At 36.7% G+C, this 21,684-nt stretch overlaps 1 protein-coding gene and 1 long non-coding RNA gene across 4 annotated transcripts in view; one reads left to right on the top strand and one right to left on the bottom strand.

Annotated features, from left to right (window-relative positions):
• LOC112965441 (ethanolaminephosphotransferase 1-like) overlaps positions 1-21,684 on the top strand; it is a 38,722-nt gene that overhangs the window by 1,183 nt on the left and 15,855 nt on the right. Inside the window, exons 2-5 of the mRNA XM_026064425.1 lie at positions 4,904-5,012; positions 7,190-7,264; positions 11,152-11,420; positions 18,247-18,355. Coding sequence (XP_025920210.1) covers positions 4,904-5,012; positions 7,190-7,264; positions 11,152-11,420; positions 18,247-18,355 — 562 coding nt within the window. The remainder of the gene's footprint in view (positions 1-4,903; positions 5,013-7,189; positions 7,265-11,151; positions 11,421-18,246; positions 18,356-21,684) is intronic.
• The window catches only part of LOC112965443, a 30,249-nt gene that overhangs the window by 2,556 nt on the left and 6,009 nt on the right, over positions 1-21,684 (bottom strand). For 2 of the 3 annotated variants that reach the window (XR_003253294.1, XR_003253296.1), the window contains exons 2-4: positions 20,949-21,019; positions 20,341-20,436; positions 18,516-18,692 (exon numbers count right to left, since the gene is read on the bottom strand). This is a non-coding gene — a long non-coding RNA (uncharacterized LOC112965443). Of the gene's footprint in view, positions 1-18,515; positions 18,693-20,340; positions 20,437-20,948; positions 21,020-21,684 lie in introns of those variants that run through there. The other variant, XR_003253295.1, reaches the window with a different exon arrangement.

The following is a 21,684-nucleotide window of genomic DNA, read 5'->3' as shown; positions in this document are numbered from 1 at the left end:
CTTCCTTTKGGGGCAAGTTTCTCTAGCGGTTGCAACGTTCTGCTGCCAGTCCCCATGTAGTGTAAAGGGTGCATCATAGATCCTATGAAAAATACTGTGACCTCTTTAGTTTTTTTAAACCTCCTTAAATTTTACCCAAGCGTGATTTTGTTCACTTCCTGCTAAAGGGGAACCCAAACCAGAACAGTGGACTGAAACCCTGTTTCAAAAGCTGGGAAATCTGAGAGTAGAACCCAAGTCAGGAGTGGGCACCGTGTTTACTTTGGCATTTCGTTCAGTTTGAACACTGAAGACACAGCAATCAATTTTTGACTTTCCCTTCTGATGCAAGAACACTACAGGACGGTACTCAGTAATGTATCATAAAAAATTAAACAGGAAATTTTTAGATTGCTCTCAGCTTTTGTAGAAGCAGTCATTCTAACATTAAAGAGATACTGCCAGGTAAACTTAGCAATGAGTTGTATTTTTTATAAAATGAGGGACCTGTAGAGGACCTGGGAATGCACAGTTACAGCGTGGAAATGAGTATGTAGTGGAGATTGCAATGGAGCTCAGGGCTAAAAATGAAAGCTGGTGGAGCACCAAGCTTATTGGCCAAAACTCCGTTGAGCAAAAAACGTTATTAGGAACTGAATTTACTAGGATAGTTGTGTTCCTGGCTAAGTACTAAAAAAAGGTGTGACAATAAATATTGTCCCAAACTCAGTCAAAAAAAAATTCTACTCACTTGCTCACCAGGGAATACCCTTTTTTCCCCTGGAATGTAAATAAAATAGTAATATCATAGTAAATGTGATCAAATCTTATTTTTAGAAGGAGAAACTTTGCATGCATTTACTTGTTGATTTTTTTGTGGCTTGCACCTATAGTAAACATTATAACTGGTCTATGAGCAGTGATCTAGAATGTAATATTCAGTGTTCTAGAATATAATATTGAACTTACATTTTAAAGTATATCATTTTATTTCTATTTAAATAGAACACTGCATTACAGTAGGGAGATTAATTAAAGCTGGGGCAATTTTTAAGAACAAGAAACAGATTGCTTCTAATGTGTTCATTGAAAATTAGGCAGTAAAAGTCTGTCTTTTGGTGACTGGGAAGTCTAATTTCTCTCAGATCGGACATCCTAACACATGTATTTGGATAAGATGGCAGACCAATATGAATCAATTTTCTTTTAGTTTCTAATCTGGTGAAAACAAGCATTCCATGGGGAGTATCTTCACCAGACTCTAGAGGAGTTAAAAAAAAAAAATCACAGAGCCAAGCAAATAAAAAAAACTGTGAGACTAGAGGCATGGGATTCAGGTCTGGCTTTTAATGTATCAATTTAGTCCTAGTTTGGAACAAGTTTCTGTATATTCCAAAACACAAAGAAAAGCCTTAGTATCATCCCTTTTCACTCTGCAATATCATTCACTGTAAGATGTGTTTCTTATATTACAAGAAGTTAAGGAGAGCCTGACATCAAACAAAATGCAGAAATTTGTGAGCTCAGATGTTGACATACCTAAGAAGTGAGAACATACTGTCATAACCTGGTTCATGTAACCATGGTGGGGATATTAGCAAAGCAAACAATTAGTGCATTTAGGTTAGAAATTTTCCTGGGAATCTTGAGCATTACAGCATGCTGAAGAGGTTCCTGTGCTTTCCTCTTCTTTCTCATACACGGTGTCATATCCATGTGTCAGTTTGTGCATGACTTTTGAATGTATATGCTTTAGATATCTGTTGACTTCTTACTGAAGCTGGTGCCAATACAAAGTGAAAAGGAATTGTTTTATGCCTTGATTTTATAATGTGCTTGAAGTATTTCCGTAATATGCTTGTCCAAGACAGCTTTTCCCCATTGCATGACAGTATGTGAAGAGTGGCTCAAATTCAGCATGCCTGTGTTAGTCAGCAGAGTGAAAACTAACTTTCTCTACATGTCATTTAAAATGATTCTGATTGTGCTACTGTAGATATTTCTTCTTAAATAACTGATAATTATTTCAATGCTGTCTTTTTACCTTTCCTTTAATCAAGATTTGTATCTGATAATAAAACATGGTCATGGGCTATCTGACTGATAATGGATGGTATTACTTAGCTACCACACTAGCTGAATTTATTCCTGTATTTGTATTCATGAGAAATCACATTTGTGCAGGACAATAAATGGAAAAGAAGCAAATCCCACTAGGATACACAGGTGTATGCCAGCTCCATTGAAGTCAATTAAACCCCCAGTTGCTCTTGTGAACTTTGATTTTATCATTAGAATTGTGCATGAGTAGAATTTTAGTGGTCTCAAGTGACTTAGTCAAGCAATCATTCAAGTTTGAATAGGGTCTCATATAAATATATGTATTTTACAGTTTATTACCTAAACAGGCAGTTGATTATATTWAAAAATTTGTTGTTTATATTAAGGCTTTTAGCATGAATGACTGTAGACCTGTTAAAACAGAAATCAGTTAGTAGTTTGTGGAACCAAAAGTTTTGTAAAATGTCCAAGTGTGCAGTGGTTTTGCAAGAGAACAGATGTGAATCTTCCTAATGGAACTGGCAGTTGTATTAATCCTGTACTGTGTTAATGTGTTAGTCTTGGACTGTCTGTAAATGAGATAGTAATGGCTGTACAGTATCCTTATGTAGGATCCTAGTAAAACCAGGCTGTGTTTTTCAATGTTTGAGAAGTTAATCTTCAACACCCTGTAATTTTTGAATTGTTATATAGGGTGATGGTAGTGTAATGCTAACCAAAAGAATCAAGGGCGTTAAATATAACAAAAGGGATTTTGCCAGTTGGAATACTTCAAAATACATTGACTAATTAGGTCAGTTAAGGATCAAAACAGTATGCATAGGGAGTTAATTGGAGAAGAGGTTGTTTTCTTGAGGATAGATCTCTTGTAACTGTTCATGTGTGTCTACTAGCCAAAGAGGTTGTGAGTATAACAACAAGCTTTGATGGTTTTCTTATAAAATATATGATGCCAGAACGTGTGTTAAAATAATTCCTTAACATTTGTACTGTGTAAACATAAATTATTTCCTGTAATAACATTAATAATGTCATTGTGTCTATTTTGAATAATGAACCTAATCAGAAAGCAGGCATTTACAGGGCCTTACTTTCCAGTAACCAATTATTATGAATCATGCAGGAGAAAACAGTCATTTTAAAACAGTACTTTGGAGAGCATCTATATGTCCATGTCAATGGCTCATCCACAGGTTGTCTTAAAGCACTATTTTGATCCTGTTTTTAGAGTAAAAGAGACCAACCCAGAATGTCTTCATCGGCATCAGTCATTCTTATTCCATGTAAGATCAGAGACATCAGGCAAACTGCATAGCAGGAGATTCATGCCAAACCTCCATCTTATTAAGTTTCTGCATCCACAGGTATCAAAATTAGATGTGGTGCTGTCACTGCATACTGAGTGTGCCGTGAATTGTTCAGTGAGTTGTTCTCTTAAAGGAACTTCAGGAAATATTTACTGTCACTTGTTCTTAGGAAATTAGGATTGGGTTTTTAAAAACTCATAATGATAAATATATTAAAATGTGTGTAATACATTTTTATCGTAGCTGTAGGTATTCCATTTTATGTTTCTATTACTGTAAGATCTGCCATACAGAGTTTAAAATTGGTGATAAAATCCTATTCATAAGGAAAGCAGCTATCAGATGTAATAATTTTTCCAATGTTATTAGAAGAAACATCTAAGAAATATAACTGAAAATTATTCAGGAATTTCCCTGGTTTTRAAAGTATACATTGTACATTATCAGTTGCACAATTTCCCTTGATTATTATTGGTTGTTTGTACTGTAATAGCAGGAGGAGGATCTAATCAGGATCATTAATGTTAGACATTCCAATTTTTCACATAACAATATGATAGAGGAAGGGTAATGGTTTGTAATGTGTTTATAGTGTTGAAGTACTTCTTTATGTGCATTTTCAGTCCTTTGTCATTCACAAAAATTGAGTATAAGCCTCCATTTTTTAAATATTTTGAATATATTGATAGTGTGTTTGAGTGACAGCAGTGGTCTACATTTAGACTGTATTTCTGCAAATATGTTCTGGCCAAAAATTATGTAAAAAGCTGTGTATACTCTTTCAGAAACTAGTTTGGAGAAACTGTCCTGCTTGGCAGCAGCTTTACCAAAAAAATCCCTGTTGCACTGTAAGGAATAAAGCCACAGGGAACTAATAGTCGGGGATGGTTAACAGAAAGGAAGAATTAGAGGATCAGGTAAAGATGGACAGTTCTTTTCTGCACTCTGCAAAGTAAAATGGATTAGTGTAGTATTTATAATTTATGGCTAAAGGGAGAGGCTTTGCAGAAAGTTAATATCTAGAGAAGTACAGAGCTATTTGTAGCAGGGAGTTCTTTTGAATATAAAGAGTAATGCACTAAATATCTGACTGTTTTGTGGATGTTTTGAGCTGGAAGGTGTTAACATATGTTAGAAGAAGAAATTTGCTTAGTATAGTATGGGAATAGAATGCTTTAAAAAACTGCCATGTAGATGCTGAATTACCACACTGGGGTGCTGCAGTCTTCTTTCAGTTGTGTTATACAAAATCGTGAGAAACTTTCCTTGGTGTTTGGGAAAATAAGGAGAGTGTATAACATATGAAAAATAATGTTTTTAAATTACATTTTTACTGCAGTCACAGATCCAGGCAGAGAGATGACATTTAAAAATAAGTCACTTCAGAAATTAAAACTATATTTTTAATTTGAAAATGAAAATGTATACACAAATCTGAACATTATGGATGTCTCATACAGGTTTCTCCTTTCCTGGTAAAAATATAAATATTTAATTAAAATAGGTCTTTTAATTGGAAATATGATTTTTCTTAGAATTTTTTTCTTTTTTAACAGATAGTGCCTTTGTGGATTGCTCCCAATGTGTTAACGTTCTCTGGATTTGTGATGATTTTAGTTAATTATTTTCTAATATCTTTTTATGACTGGGACTACACTGCTTCAGGTAATTATCCTCATGTTGTAATTTTTCAGAATTACAGAGCTGTTTATGTCATAGGTCTGAATGATACAGGGAGGTATCAGATACCTGAATCTTCCCATTCCCTTAATGAGCCTCCATGAGCATACAGGAGGATCTGCCCTCATACGTGGCATTATAAATTCAGGCCATTTTACTGGAAAAGCTTATTTAGTTTCATCCCTAAAAATGGTTTTTAGCGTGTGCTGTTTGAAGTCTATGATAATGTTTCATTTGCCTTAGAGTGTATGCCAGTATTCTAATACGCAGTCATTTCTTAAATAAGGTAACTGAGAAAAAAACACCCTAATGTTCTTCATAAAATTTTTATTAGTCTCACATTTCTTGATGTCTAAATCTATGCCTGAATTCATTAATTCTCCTTTCATTACTCCGTAAAAAAAGTTTGCCGTCCCCTAAGCCAAGACTGCTTCTAGACAGAAGAAATACTTTCTAAACAAATCTTCCTTGAAATTATATCTTTCAAAGTCCAAATCCATATTTTCTCCTGATGATGGAACAAGTCCAAAGCTTTTTGGAGGTGACTGTTCCTGAGCATAGGGAATGTTCAGACCTGGAATTCTCAGACCAGTTGTTGAAAAAAACAAAAAAGCCTACAGTAAATATCTGCCAGGTGATTAATATTTAAAATATTTGCTTTTCTTTAAGCTAGGCAATTTGGAAAAGACTCAACGTTCTACTTCCTGAAACAATTATGTTTGATTTTTTTGTTCCTTTTGATACCTTATGCCTCTGATTAGGTTTGGGAAATACTTCTTGTCGTGAACTGTTTGTAGATTTATTAAGACAGTTCTAGAAGCAGCCATACTTCTTAGTAGTTTTGCTTCAAAAATAATCCTGTATGAGTATTAAATTTTCAGGGCCAGTATGTTACATAAATATCTAGCCTCATCTTTATACGCTTGGATTTTTATTGATACAGTTGATATTTACGAAATTCTGTAATAAAATAGCATCCAGTACAGACCTTTTTATTGGATAATTTTATCACACATGACACATTCCCAGTGGATACATATTGAATTTGAAGATACTTGAAATGGTAATATAAAGTATGTTAGAGTTTAGACTTCTACGTGTAGTTTGCAAGCCAATTCTTAATTTCACATGAAAACAGTATCCATCATTTCTCTATTGTCTGAAAATGTTCGTGCAACCTAACTAGTCTTTTGGGTATCATATATCAATTCCATGCACAGGATCAAAAATAAAAGCTGTAATTTCCTGGACAGCTGTTTTCCATTCTACGATTTGCAAATGTGAAGCTAAGAATCAGGAAGTGCCATCTTTTCTTTCAGAGACATGAGTGAAAAGTCTTCAGGAACGCTGCCTTCAATATTGGCAGCTCGCGGTTCAGGAAGGGTTTGCCTCTGTGTACCAGCATTCCCTCTTGTTCTGTGCAGGGTGCCAGAAACCTGGAAGGGTTTCCCATACACAGTTGTTCACTGCTGGTTTATTCCTTATTGGATTATGTTTAATTTAAATAGAACACTCTTTGAAGAAAGGACTGATTTCTGTAAAAGTGCAACAATAATCTTGGGTTATTGTTACTAGCAGAACAATAACCGAACCTTGTATTCCGTCCAGTTCAGCTTTCTTTTCCAGGTTCATTAAAAAATATCAGGCATCTTATCAAAAGGGAAAAAAAAGGGTGCTATATCTGTCTTAGCCTAAGGGCAAAGTTTTCCTGTTCAGATCTATATGGTAAAGCTGCTGTACAAAACTCACATTGGAGTTAATAAAAATGATGGTGCTTGAAAACTACACTTTTTTATATATTTAGAATATTACATGAGCATTAACTAATTTTTTGATGGGTAATCTTCCCATGAACAGTGAAAAATTTTGCTTAGTTACTGTCATTAGTTTGTGGAGTATCGTGGTCACTTCAGCACCAAAAAGCTCTACCTTATCTTCTTCTCTTTACCCTATGAGCATAATCAGGCCTGGTCATTGTTTCCTTGAAATGTAGAGCTCACCTACAACCTATGTTGATTGAAGGCCAAAAACAAATCTTAACTTTAATTCTGTTTTTGCCTATTAGGCTAATTAGTAGCAGTTTGTTCCTATGTATATACATGTCTTGGTGGCTTTCTTTAATCTTAACCGCTGTTATACTGACTCTATCCAATTCATTTCAGGTACCAGTCCTGGACTTGTTCCAACTTGGGTGTGGCTGTTTAGTGCTTTTACCACCTTTTGTGCTTATACTTTAGGTAAAGTACTCTGAAGTAATTTACACATCTGAAGTCTTCATATAGTTTTATCTACTAGTTCACTAATTCTGGTATCCAAATGAAAAGACATACATAATGGATAAATTATTGACCTCTCTCCAAAAGAGTTGTCTGATATTAAAAAAAAATTAACAACCATAAGACTTAAAAAAAACCTACAGTTTTTAATGATATATTGTAGCTTATATGACTGTAGCTCTTACTTCTCTTTAAAGTTCAAATTTTTTTTGTAGAGGGACAATAGAAATCATTTCACAGCAAAAGCCGTCACTGTTGGGATTCATAAAAATCTTTGGCACTGAACAGCAGACATCCTGAGAAGCTACCTGACACTTGCTCTAACAGAGAATACTTTTAAGGACAGGAGAAACAAAGAGCAAAGTAGAGAAAAAAAGGGAAATTAATGTAATATTCTGTTTTAACCTATAAGGCATGTCAGTGCTTATAGTGTGTGTCAGGAGAGACAATATGAATGTGGCGACAGGACTGAGCTTCTTTTAGAAATGAAGTTTCTTTTTTCTTTTCTCTCCTGTTGCTGCCTTTCTCTCAAATCACCTTTATCTCATTTTCAGTTTTATGTTCCGTATTTGCTTTTTATATCATTCCAAGGCTGTGTACTTTTAGGTCCATTGCACTTTGTGGTGCAGTTCTGTGAAGACACAGCTCAGTGAGTTCAGATAAAGACCTGAACTGATGCAGATCCCTGAGTGAGATCCTCATTAACGTGGCTATCTTGCTTTCTCTTCCAAAGCAAACTCCTATCAAACTAATTTTTCCACATCATGGTGCAACAGAGCTAAGTTTTCCTTGGACTCAAGCTGGTATATTTACATGGACTGCAGGAGATTGTGTAAACATGTCAGCTCTTGTGGAGCTGGTTCATGTGAGGAACTGGATTGCACAATGTAGCCATATATTTGTGTACCATATTTATGATACCTAACCAAGATATAAATACGTACTATGTGTACACTGTAGTGCCATGCAAAGATACAAGCTTAGAAAATCCTGGGAAGAGTACTCCATCTTAGCACAGGGAGCGTAATGAGTCCAGAAGGGCTGCAGCGTGGGGGATATACCATTTTTGTTTTCCAAGACATGCATTTAGAGCCATCTTGATGAACGAGGGTGTATTCCATTGTGCAGACATCCCTTTCTGTATTTTGAATGCCTTGGCATCTTTAGCCGAGTACTGATTGTGCCAAAATTATTTTGTCCAGAATTTCTTTATATTTCTACCATATAAATTGTTGATGCAGCCATCACTTGAAGCTGCTTATCAGTCAGATTTTTGTAACAGCTGTCTATAATTATCATCAGAAGAAGCCTTTTCTTTTGTGAAAACCTTTTTGTAGGTATAGGGAATTTAATGAAGTGGCTGTTGTTTCATAAATAGGAATTCTGTGCTGGAGCTAAGTTTCTTATTGCATAACACCCCAGAAAGCTCAATGGAAATTTAGCTTCCAAGGTTCTTAATGTAGATGTTATTTGCCAGTGAGATGTATAGTTCCTAATACTCAGAAGACAAGGGATATGATGTTGACAGTCAAAGCTATAATGAACTGATGCATATGTAGATTTTTATGTCTGCTGTCCAAGCCACTTTATGAAATATTTAGTCTCAGATTTAATTCTGCATGGCAAAAGTTTTCCCTTTGGAAAACTGCAAAGAGCCAAAATAACTAAGCAAACATTCAACTTAAATCTCTCACAGTTTCTTTTTAATGACACAGTTCCTCTCTCCAAATTCCCAAGTGTGCCGCTCTTTTTTTTTCTCTGTTAAGGTGGTTTTGTATCTTTGCCCTTTCCATAAAACAGTATATTCCTGGCTGTTACTTTGAATTCCATTATTTATGTTACATAAACTTTAATAAAACTAAAGACTTACTTACAAACCTTCATGAGACAGAATCATAACACAGGAATTCCAAAGCAATGGAGGTATGGGACAATGTATGTCCACTATTAAACATATACTGTTATTGTCATGAGTTACTTGAAAACTGACACCTAAAACAGAAAATATTTTCAGGATCTTAAAAAGCTAGTGAAACCACATGGAAAACTGGGTAGATGTTCTGCGAAGATCCAGTTTTGCTTGTGTTATACAGTTTCCATATTTCTCCTAGTCCATTATTGTTAGAAGTACTGTATTCCATGACACCGTTATAAGCTTAAGTCTGTTTAGCAAAAGGTTCCTACAAAATGAAAAACCCCTGTTTCACTGTGATCTATACATTTTATCATCTAATGTGAATATTCTTTTGTGACAACCTAAAATAATTCACGAATAGACCAGTTTTCTCTGATTTGGGATATGTGGAAGACCATATGTTTGGGAATGTTAAGATCCCTATTTGCTGGTTATGTTTCAGAAGCATCCTTTAATAGAATAAAGAATTTCTACATTTATAACACACTATTCAAGTAACCTCAAATTTATACATGCAGTTTTCTTTCTGTAACTTTCAATGAGGTGCTGACAATTCAATGGCACTGTTTCTGGAGAGAGAATATGGTTCAGGAGGGGGCAAGACCTGTTTGAAATCCCCTATGAGATCTTTAATTTTTCGAGTTGTGAGAACTGGCTCAAGAGATTTGTATTTGAGTGGAGGATATCTGCCAACTGTTTAGGTATTATAATAGGATGATAGTCTAAAACCTGTGACAAAATGAAATCCCACAATTTTCTGGTTTAGATCCCTGAAGTATATTTACATTAGACAAAACTCACAGTACTGCTAAATAATCCAGAAAAGTAAGTAGCCTATGATCTATAGCAGCTGTGGATTCTTTGGTCTCATCGTGTTGAATTTTCCCTTCAGTCAGTTATGGGTTAATAATGCTATCACTAGCTAATAATTGTTAGCTATAGTACTTTCCAAGTAATGTTAAAAAAAGTCCTTCTCCATGTTATTTTGAGTTTCAGGATAATTACACTTAACTTTAAGAAGAAGAGTATTTCTGAAAGCCTCGCCAGCACAGTCTCAGAGAAGAGCCTAAGGGTATGGTTTGACAATACAACTAAGAGAAGCTACAGCTGCCAGTCCCCCTTCCTCCTTCTCCCTGCATTCCCTGCCCCTTCCTTGTGCCACCTCCATGGCTTTTTGTACCTTGCATTGAGCCAATTCTGTTCAATGACCCAGAAGAAAACTTAATTTTTTGTTGTTTTTCCACTAGTTGAGCAAGCCGCAGGTCCTCCCCTGTGCAACAGCAGTGAACTGTCTGATCGGCTCAAGCCATATTGTCAGACTGTATCCTCAGAGTGACATCCGTTAAAGTGTCTGGGCACCTTTCAAGCGCCTGTGTGTTAAAAGTGATCAATATGTAACTCACCTTAACAGTAAGATGTTCATGTACCCTAAAATTTTGACCAAAAGACTCCTTTTATCTTATGCTTCCACACACATACCAATAAATTTATGAAATTCACTCCTGTAGGCAGCCATTTAACTGTTAGTCATTGAAGTATTTAACATCAGGTCACCTAATTGCCTGAGTGAATCTCCCCAGAGCAGTTTCCTAGAGTCTGAGCTCTGAGAGCCTACAACACCAGTGGTGGGTGAGAAGCCGTATGGGCACGTAAAAGTGTGTTAAGACCACTGGGGACAAGTAGTTGTGAATGTCTTTCTAAAGCTTGTAAGTAAGGTGGCATTCAGTAGAAGAACTGTGGGTAGAAGAACTGCCTGAGAACTGAAGTAAATATTTTATGAGCAATGCTAACATTTTGGTATTGAAGGGACTGTTGCCCTTCAGTTTCCTGTCATCAGCATTTGTTATATATAGCTATGAAATCTATGTGAAAAAAGTTACTCCTTTTGCTGTGCTTTAATTCTTTGTTTCTTTTGCTTTCTCAACTCTTCTAGACTCCATAGATGGGAAACACGCTCGAAGGACTCAGTCCAGTAGTCCTCTGGGAGAATTATTTGACCATGGACTGGATAGCTGGGCTACCTCCATTTTTGTGCTTTCTTTTTTTTCTGTCTGTTCCCGTGACAATGGGAAGACTGGAGTTTCTGTATATACAATGTATATATATTTAAGCATTGTCTTGTTTAACTTTATGTGTTCACACTGGGAAAAGTATAACACAGGAGTTCTTTTTCTTCCTTGGGGATACGACCTAAGCCAAGTGGTAAGTATTTATCATTCCTGTTATTTTTATTTTTTTAACTATGTTAGTGTTTTCATAATATTACAGAAATATAAAAATATAGCTCAAGGCAAATATATTTGGCCAAAAGTTTGAATGTGAAATAGTGTAACCCTGAAAGTACTTCAGGAATACAGTATTTCCTGCATTTGCAATGAAGGTACCTTCTCAAGCAAATTGTCAGCATCAGAGATTCATTGCCTTACAGGAAAAAGAACGGCTTGCAGCAAGCCTAGCAGTCAGATGGCGTACACGAGAATGTCATTTAACTGCATTTGATTTGTGATAGTAATAAAAATTATCTTGCTCTCTAAAACCATAAGCAATTATCCCATGCACACTAGGCTTTGAGACACTATGTGAATTAGTCCAACTAGTATTAATTAACAGTTGTGGCATTGTTGTATTATACAACACTAGACCTTCTCCATTCTGCCACCTCTTATATTGAATATGGTAGTGGAAATAAGGTTGTAACTATGCACTGAGCATGCACTGTTGTCAAGTGGCTTTTACTGTTGAAAATAAGTCAAAGTCATACCTTTAGACATTTGTTTTTTGGGAATGGTGTAAACAGCATTCAGTAACATGAATTCCTTACTAGCCTGCAGCCAGTTCCCAGCTGACTTCCTTGACTGGCTTTCAGCCCTACCTCTGAGCAGACCTCTTCATAAACCTGACCAGGGCACCACAGTGAGTGATAGCCTTATTGCACAAATGAGGTGGTAGGAGTTAATAGTAGTAGTAGTAGTAGTGGCAGCAGTAGTAGTAGTYTCGTTGCACAAACAGGCAAGGGCTCAGCCACAGGATTTCTGGGCTAGCGAACTTCTTAAATAGCCAGGTTCTTGTAGCCTGAAGAGGACAGTCCCAGTCTCCCAAGTTTCCTGTCACAGGCATGAGATGAAAGGTGGAGCCAAATATATGTAATTGAAAGGAAGTTTGACAAATATTCAAATATGCGTTTTAATGGAAAACTAGTATTTGAATTGATGGCTGCAGATGTATTGTTGTAAACATGATCACAATCCAGTGGTTTGAGAACAACTCGGAGACATTGGTCCAGCTGTGGTGCATCTGTTTCATCCCCTAGAAAATAGGTTCTTGGAGAAAAAGTTGGCTCAGGACTAAGACATTAGGCAGCCAGCTGCTCTGGAAGTTTCAGCCATATCTATGTAAGGCTTCTTAGTGAAGTCCTTTCAGCAGGAGAGGAATGGCTATGTTCAAATCAATTTCACTGGTTGCTTAAATGATTGCTGTAGATATACGTGTGAATACTTAGAAAGCTCTTTTTGATTGCTACAGCATCAGGACTGTATTAGTGGTTAAATATAGGAGTGGTATCAGCTAATGGAGCACTACTGTTAACTCTGCCAGTGCCTGTTAGTGACCTTGGCCACTGTGACAGCTTTCCCATCTGGGAAATAACGGTAATAACATTTTCCTGTCTCGCAGATTTGTGGTGAGGCTTAATTTCAGTAAAGACGGTAAAGAAGTATGATTAACTTGGCTGCAAGATGCTAACAACTATTATTTCCTGTTCCCTTTTGATGCTGAATTGCTGTCCTGTATGCTTTTTTTTCTAGTAACTTCTGTGATGATTTGCTTACAGTCAAAATGATAAGCAAATAAATGTAAGGATTTTTCGATGCTATATAGCACAATCATGGATCAAATCAATGAATCAAAGGCTCTTTATTAGGCTTCCTGACTCTAGTACATTTGTCACTGAAGCAACCCACTGTAGTGGAAGATAAAACTTGAGAATAGCAAGTGTGATCTGGTTTCTATTTTTTGTTCTACTCATCTTGCTTAATAGGTAGACTGTTTAGGACTCAGTTTTGGCATCCTTCCTTTTCTTTTTTTCTCCCTTTTTCCTTTCCTTTCGCACTCCTGCAGTAGTAGGTTGTGCCATTGAAATGTCTGTATGTCAGTTTTCCCATCTGTAAGCGATAGTTTTTGTAGCAGCGATTGTCTAAGGACAAAAGCAAGACAGGTTTGTAGGTCAAGGTAGTATTTTTTTCTTTAGTCCAAGCTGTATGTTATATACACCAGAAAGCTTGTGTATTCTTTTCTAGCTGTACTAAATGGTCTAGTAAAATATATTGTCTATTACAAACATTGTCTTGCTCTTGTTTTGTAAGCCAATTCAGCAATTTCATACGATGGGTGTGCTATTAAAGGCAGTTATTCATCTCCATCTACTTGGAGGAGAGGATATTGAGGTCATTAGCAAAGAGCTAAAGAGCTAAGTAAGGAAGATAGTATTGCCCTTGCTGGTTTTTTCAGCACTTCTTTGCCAGGTATCACCATAGTCCCATTCAGAGGAACAGAGGGAGGGAGCTCTTGTAGGCTGCTTCCAGCCATATTCCAGGCATTCAGTTCATTATTTATTCTGTGACATTTTAAGCTAGATTGCTAAGTGAATGTGTTTTAAATAATTTCACTGGCAATACGATGCTATTGCATTGGCATGTCAAACACTCAGGTGGTCTAGTCCCCTCTTTCTGCTTTTAAAATTCATGGCAGCCAGGAACTCAGGACTGCATTGTCATCACAAAGCTCAGAAAATACTGCAATTAACGTAAGTGTGCAAATAAATAACTGTTGACCTCCGTGGAAACGTAACTGCCGGGCAGCTCCCAAGACACTGCTGCTGAGTCAGCTCACTGTATATAAAGCCCGACGATGCTCTCTGACTGGCTGGGTGCTAATTGCGATATAAAAAGAACTGTTGCTCATTATGAAAAAATACCTTGTTATAAACAGAGAAATTTGCAGAACTTGTGCAGATCGCGTTTATCTACGACTTGATGACTCGTCAGAATCGGTAACCTAATTATGATATCTGGGCTATAATTGGTACTTCAATTAGCTTTGATTACAGCAGACAGCCGTTTATAGGAAGCTGTGGTATGTAAACTTGAAAAATGGCTGTAATGTGTCTGCAAGATAATTGGTCAGAAGACTGCTATGTTTGTTGATACAGCAGCAAGGAGAAGGCATCTGCAGTAATGAAACCCTTCCCGTCTCTTCCCTCAAGTGCAGGCAGCTCTCTAGTACTTACTCCTCTGCAGCCAGAAAAGGATGCAGGAAAAGGAGCCTTTTTATACCATGCCATCTGGACAATTTTTGATGAACATGCTTTAAAATAAGCACACCGATTAGCAACCCTCAAAATTATGGCCTGAAGAAAAGGCTAAAAAAGAAATGCTCGCTCTATTCTTTGAGAAATCATTTTAGATACATCTTGTAAAAAAAAAAACAAAAACAGTTTTTTGTCACAAGCCCAAACAAAGAAAGCTGATTCCTACAGATTAAGTTTCTTGGAGAAAAAAAAGACAAAGTTTTCCTGAAAAATGAAAAATTTTAGCTTCCTGCTGTCTGTTAATTTTTGCAGACATCCTCTTGGTTGTGTAAAAACCTATTTTTTCCCCTGAAATATTTAAGCATATCCCAATCCTGCTGTTGCTTTTCATAAGCYGCTGCAGTTGAGTCCATACTCATTCTTCCCTAACAATAAGCTTCAATAAGAAGTATTTTAACACTCTGAAACCTCTTTAATTAAAAATGACACATCATGCTAAAACTAACTCCTATTCAAGCCATGTGTAGGAAACTGTTGGTTTTACATTTTTTAGGCAAACTTTATCATATATATTTTCAGAGGAAAAATGTAACCCTGTATTTTAAATGACTGTTCTCCAGTTGTTCAGTTGGAGCACAGGATTAACAGAAAGTATTTTAACACATAAACAATTAATGATATTGTGATATGCTAGGGAAATTGAATTTCACAATAAAATGAATGTTTTGTATTCTGCACAGTCATAAAGACTTTAAAAGCGTAGGCAGTATACTTTAAAAGTTGATGAAAAATGTTTGATTTTTTTTTTTCTGTGCAATACAAACATGCAGCATATTCAGTGAGCCTGTATGTAAAACACATGTGCAGAAAAGGAAATAATTTGGAGGGAGGGAATTGTGTATATGTATGTATATACAACTGAAAACACTTTGGTCACAAAACTCACACCTGCAGTAGTGGAAAGACAGGAAAGGGATGGTGATTTGCAAAAATCAGATTTCTGAGAGAAGAGTTATAAGGTTAAAAGCTGAGAGATTTTGAGGAGTTACGCTACCTTGTGTTTGTGTAGAATTCTCCAAACATCACATGTGGAAGAAGTAGTATGCTGATTTTACAGATGGAGAATGGTGACTAAATTGTTGAAATTTAAAAAACTGTGATAATGTAGTGAGCCACTGCTTAGAGTCCAGCTGTGCTGCTGTTCAGCTGTAGGCTGCCATGTCAAAGAGCCTGTAAACTAACACCATATATTTTCTGATTTTGTCTTCATTAAGACATCATAGATGAGGCCTTTACAAACCAGAATTTTGCCTGGTCAGATGCTGCAGTGAGTTAGAATGTCCCATTATATGTCGGACACTAACTTGCTATACAACCTTTACTTGTGTCATTTAATTTGGACTTCTCGTTTACAAAAGGTTATAATTATGTGTACTTGCTAAAAATTAGAGTTATATCTGAAAAGTACTATAGCAAATCTGTGCCAGAGATATGAATAAAACACCTAGTGGTCTTCTTAAGTACTCAGTTGCACTTGGGAACACTGCTTTACTTTTTTTTTTTTTTTTTTACCAGCAATGTCTTTTAAAGCAGTCAACAAGTTTATATAGCTGACTAACATACTTAGTTTTTATCTAATAATTTTGACAGTCTTCAATTTTTGCAAGATTTTAATTAAGCCAAAAGAAAAAAAACAAACCGAAGCTTGTCTTAGATCAAGGGATACAGCTATAGTTTCTTATCTTTCCAGCTTTCAACGTGTGAGAGTAAATTCAAGGGGTCCATTGAAGCCAGCTGGAGTTTTGCCATCAACTTTGATGGGGCCAGGAGTCCATCCATCATTTTGTATGGATACGATGCAATTTCTTTATAACACCAACTGTAAGCTCAGCTGCAGTCTTGTAAAACCCATTAGACACATCCTGCATTTGGACAAAATTTCGCTCACTATCTTCAGTGGCCCAAGATGTGGCTTTCATACTAGTGCCTGCGCTTCTCCATTGCAGATCTGTCGTGCTGCTTRTTCTTGCACAGGCAATTCAAACATCTAATTTTGTGATTCCCCATTTGGGCAAAATTCTTTAAAAGTTATATAATGATAGGGCAAGAATCTAGAATTTATACACAGAGAAGTAAGTGATGTCAAATATAACAATAGCTGAATTTAATTGGAAGTTTAATTGGCAAGAGTGTTCTGCTACTAATCTGGGATCTTAAACAGCCTGTTATCTACAAAAAGCTTTTCAGTTTACTTTTAAATTAAAGCAATCATGTTTACCTTAGTTTCATTTAGAAGACTGTAAATGTGTTCATAAAAGTTAAAAATAAACCCATAATATAGTAAAAACTGGTTATTTCATAAAACTAAACTAAAAATAGTAAAATCTAGAATGCAGGTAAGGTTGGAAAATATTTGTGATTTCAAAGTGAGAAGGTGTATTGAATGGGAAAAAAAAAGTTATTGAATGTTACCTGGCAATAAATAAACAAATACCTGGTCTTCTAAGTGGCATTATACTCAACATGGTTGTTCTAATTTAGAGCAAAGGTGAATGTTCACAATTCATTATTAATCCAGGTCCAGAACAGTTCAGGAGGTTGAGCCACTGAGCATGCAACATACTGGCACTTATTGCTGTAGCAAAATTGTAAATGGCCAAAAACTAAATATACCAGAACAAGGGGGGAGCAGAGTTAGGGTAGCTGGGTGCCAGCGCCCAGAGGAATTGCAGTAGAGTGGGTGGCTGGGACTAGGGGAAGAAAGGGGTTTCGAAGAGAGGAGGTCACTTGAAGAGATGGAGTCAAGGGCAAAGTGCCTTAGAAACCACTGTATTACATTCAGTACTGCATTTGCACGTTACATACCTAAAGTGGTGAAACTTCAGTAATTTGTGCCATAAACTGTTGGTAGATGGTACTGCTGCAAGTAATACAATGGGCATGAAAGCTTTGCGATAGGCTTTTGACTGCACAAAGATTTCTGACCTCAGCTGAGTTGCAAATTAACTCTGAACAGAAAGTAGAAACTGCATTTACATCACTACTAAAACTGGTGATACTTAAGCATGTAGAATGACTCATGAGTCTTGGGTATGAGTCCTTTCATTGTTAATGAAGTTTGACTACTTGTTTCTCTTTCCATCTTGTAATGATGTTATCTGTCAAACAAATTAAAAATCACAGACGACTTCAGTTCCCTCCCCCTCTTTTTATGTCTTCACATTCGGTTGAATTCTTTGCACATTTCCTGTGAACTTAGATTTTTCCCTCTCCGTTATTTTGATATGATCAGTCCAGGGGGAAATAGATTGTGTAGTGGCAAAAATAATTACATTGCTAAATCAGATTTGGAAGCCTGCATGCAAATACAAGGAAGAGCATTTGCAGTGGGGAGACCTGGCTTTATGAAGGGATCTAGAAATAGGACTTTTTGAAAAGATACACCAGTAACACTTACCACATGTGAACAAATGCACACATTAGCAGGGAAGTTGCTTGCTTAGTGTACTTCCTACTTTTTAAATCATTTTGCTGGTTATCTTGGAAGCTGCTTCAGTACTTAAAAGTAATTACTTTGGGATGACACCATAAGGTCCTGTAATGTGGGGCAGCAACAGGAGGAAAATAACAGATCTTTTATTCTTGCATTTGTACTGAGGTGATAAGTGAATTTTTCTGCCTTTAGAAGTAAAGGATTAAAAAGACTTTATCCTTTTTCTATAGGTATTAATAGCAGCATATCTGCTGACTGGTGCTGTTGGTGTGGAAGTTTGGCACAAGCCTTTCCTGTTTGGTTATTACATTACAGATGTATTAGTAATCTTGCTAATAGGTAAGTGTCCAGATCTGTGGAAAACTACTGTTTTTTAATTATTTTGATTGGATAGTTCTTATATGCCCTTCATAATTTTTTGTCCTTCCCTAAGTGTTGAAAATTCCCCAAACCACATGGATAGAGCTATTTAATAGGGTTTATACTGGAATACTTTGAAAAAGTAGATCATTTTGGAGACATTTTTCCTTGTTATATTCATACCTGGTGTACACAAATGATAAGAGTTCAGTGTTCTGTGCTGGCAGGTTGACGGTTTTTCAAAGTTGCAGGAACTTCTAATGTCACTCAGGCAAAAGGTTCACATTTACATATGGTATGAATTGAACTGTTTAGCCTGCAGCACAATATGATCCAAAACATTATGGAAAGAAGGAGTAAAGGTATTATTGAAATAATGTTAGGTGGCACAACTGTAAATCTGACAAGGAGTCTAGGGGATTTCTAAGCTCTTTGAAAAAAATCACTCGTAGAACAGAAGTGATGCATTTTTCATGCATAGCAATAGCCTACTCAGTCATTATTTGATACTGCCGCTGTAGTTTGAAAAAATTATTGAGCATTTCTTAAATTGTTACAGCTAGATTGAGAGCAAAAGTAGTTACATTTTAACAGGTTAAAACATGGTAGTCCCAGATAAAAACATGCTTATGGGAAATGACTTCAAAGTGTTGCTTAGAAAGTTGAAGAAATTATACACGTTTTACAGATTTTTATGTGAACATTCAAATTATGAAAAGAGGGGACCAACAAGGTGTTTGACACATCCATATGTAGACATATATCCCAAGAAATGTCTTTAATTCTTGAGCCAGAAAAAGAACTTGGATACTGGAGTTCACTGACTCTAACTAGGAACTATCTGAGTATTTCCTGGAGGAAAATCTGAATCCACTACATTCACATATGTTCTCAACATCTTTTCTCATAGACAGATCTTCAGAAGATACTGTCTTAAGCCTCCATGGTGCTTACCAGAATTCACAGATCCTAAAGAACTTTTGAAATGACCCTGTATTTAGGCTTTGCTTTTTGTAAGCAGCATGTACAGGGATATGTTTTTGACAGGCCTTTGTGCTTCATCCAGAGTGTAAAATGGACCATGTGTGACTGAGATGGTACAGTCTTTTTATTTGTCAGGCCTGTTTTTTGCACTCTTAGGAAAATAAATAAAGGAAGGGGAAAAAGCAGAGCTTGCCTTTTTAATAGTTGATAAATTATTCAACTTATTTGACATCAGTGTGCTTACAAAATGCCCTCTGGTGGCTGGTAATAGATCAAGGGAATAGGGAATGATCTGAGCTCAGGAAGTTGCACTGCAAGTCCCAGGGAGATGGATGCTAGCTTGTCCAGAAGTGCCAAGTTAGGTATGTGTTGGTGTTATATGCTAGCCTGAACTACCCCATTGAACCCACTCTCTGTGCCATGCACATCACTTCTTTTATTCTTGTCACTAAGGGGCATCACAACCAGCTCAGTGCATAAAGTGATAACTTCCCTTGTGCTTGGGAAGTCATGGATGAAGGTTTAGTTCACACTATTCAACATGTGAAGAAGATTTGTGGTAGGGAAGGACATCAATGCCATAAAATCTGCAGAAGCAAGCATCCTTTTTCATACTCAACCAAAAATAACTGTGAAGCAAAGCTTGATCTAATGTTCCTTTCCAGTCACCAAGTACTGCTTCTGTCTCATATAGTACTCATGCATGAATGGATCCATAAGCAGAGAACTGAGTGGTTCTTCCCTCTTTGTCCCAAGCAGATTAGGCATAATTTCTTTAAAAACATTGTTTTTCGCACAGTATCCACAGCGCAACGAGCAGGGCAGGCTTTTCAGCTTAATATAGCTAAATTCTGGTTTTAAGTATGCAGTAAACTATCTTGATTGACTGTATTATTACCAAGTTGCCACAGTACACTGTAACTTTCTTAAAAACAGCCTCTAATTTTAAATTGTATATTAAAAAAACAGAGAATCCTTACACTTAGGATCACGCAGATTCAGAAGGCACTTCAACTTCATCACAGGTTTGAATCTCAGTTCAGCAACAGTGATTAAAGTGGTTGTCGTTGGATAACCTGTGTGCAGTGAATATGGATATATAAAGTTATCAGAAGCTTACAATAAATCACAAGACTCCATGGTGACTGCTAAAAAAGTGTAAGTCTAACCTACAGCAAGGGTTGAGCAAGTAGGAAGATTAAACTATTTCCTCCCTTAGAGAGGCCGCAGCAAGTGTATCTTGCTCATTCAGATCCGTTTATATCAGAAAACCCACTCTCTAGCATTTTCAGTTGAATGCCTTTGTGACTACTTCAAATACAAAGCGACGTAGTAGGTCTCTAACGCTTTTTACGAGTTTGTTTCCCAGGACCCTGAGAGGAGCTATTAAACTGTAACTGGCTATCCTTAACTCTTTGATGGCATTTATTAGTCGCTAGTGTTCATTTTAACAATGAACCTATATCTGTTTCATCAATACTTGGCAAAGTACGTGCATGTAGTTTCTTGCTTTTACTGTTCTGTGCACAACAGGAGTGCATCTGCTGAGCTGTCACTTTTCTGGAAACAGCTGGGCTTTAGCTAGTACCTTTTAAAGTGGGAAGACATCCAAACAAGAAGAACAGGAGTGGAGTTTTTCAAATGTCTTTCCTGAAGTTTCTGGGGGGAAAAAAAAAAAAGATCCCATATATAACCTACAGATGAACTCTATTATAAGCACATCCTCAGTGGAAGCTGTGGTTTCACCAGGTGACACTCATTCACTGAAAATGGAATTTTTATCAGGTGCCAGAACACACAGAGATATAAAAACTGCAGCAATACTGGTGTTTAGATTAGATGTTTTAGGAAAGCCTCCCAAGAGAGGCTTTTATGTACGTTCTTGGGAGCTGTCTAGCACAGCGAATGCCTGTAGGAAGGCCAAGGCTTGAGCTGCTGCGCAGTGACCTTGGAGGACTCCCTTGTGAAGCAGAGAAAACTCTGCAGTGTACTTTATGGGGATTCTTCTGCTACCCAGTGAAGAGAAAAACATAATTTTCGCAGTCAGTGAATGCAATTCCATCTTGAAGTTCCAATCCTTAAGCTCCAAAACACACACCTTAGCTAAACACTGAACAAAATAAATAAGGCTCTTCTTCTGTTTCCATAGTGTGTTATCCCGGCTTCTAGACAGAAATGCCTTCTCTCTCTTAGCCTGAAAGTAGCCAGACCTTTTTAAAGTAATGTGCATGAGTGCTCAGCTAGAACTGATTACTTGTGCTCTCAGCAAGGCTCTTGTGCATGACACTCCAAAAGTCTTGTTGGGATTTAAACAGAATTGTCCC

Source organism: Apteryx rowi, unplaced genomic scaffold (assembly GCF_003343035.1).
Source record: "Apteryx rowi isolate R43461 unplaced genomic scaffold, aptRow1 scaffold_216, whole genome shotgun sequence".
NCBI lineage: Eukaryota > Metazoa > Chordata > Aves > Apterygiformes > Apterygidae > Apteryx > Apteryx rowi.
This window is presented reverse-complemented; position numbering and strand designations above follow the sequence as displayed.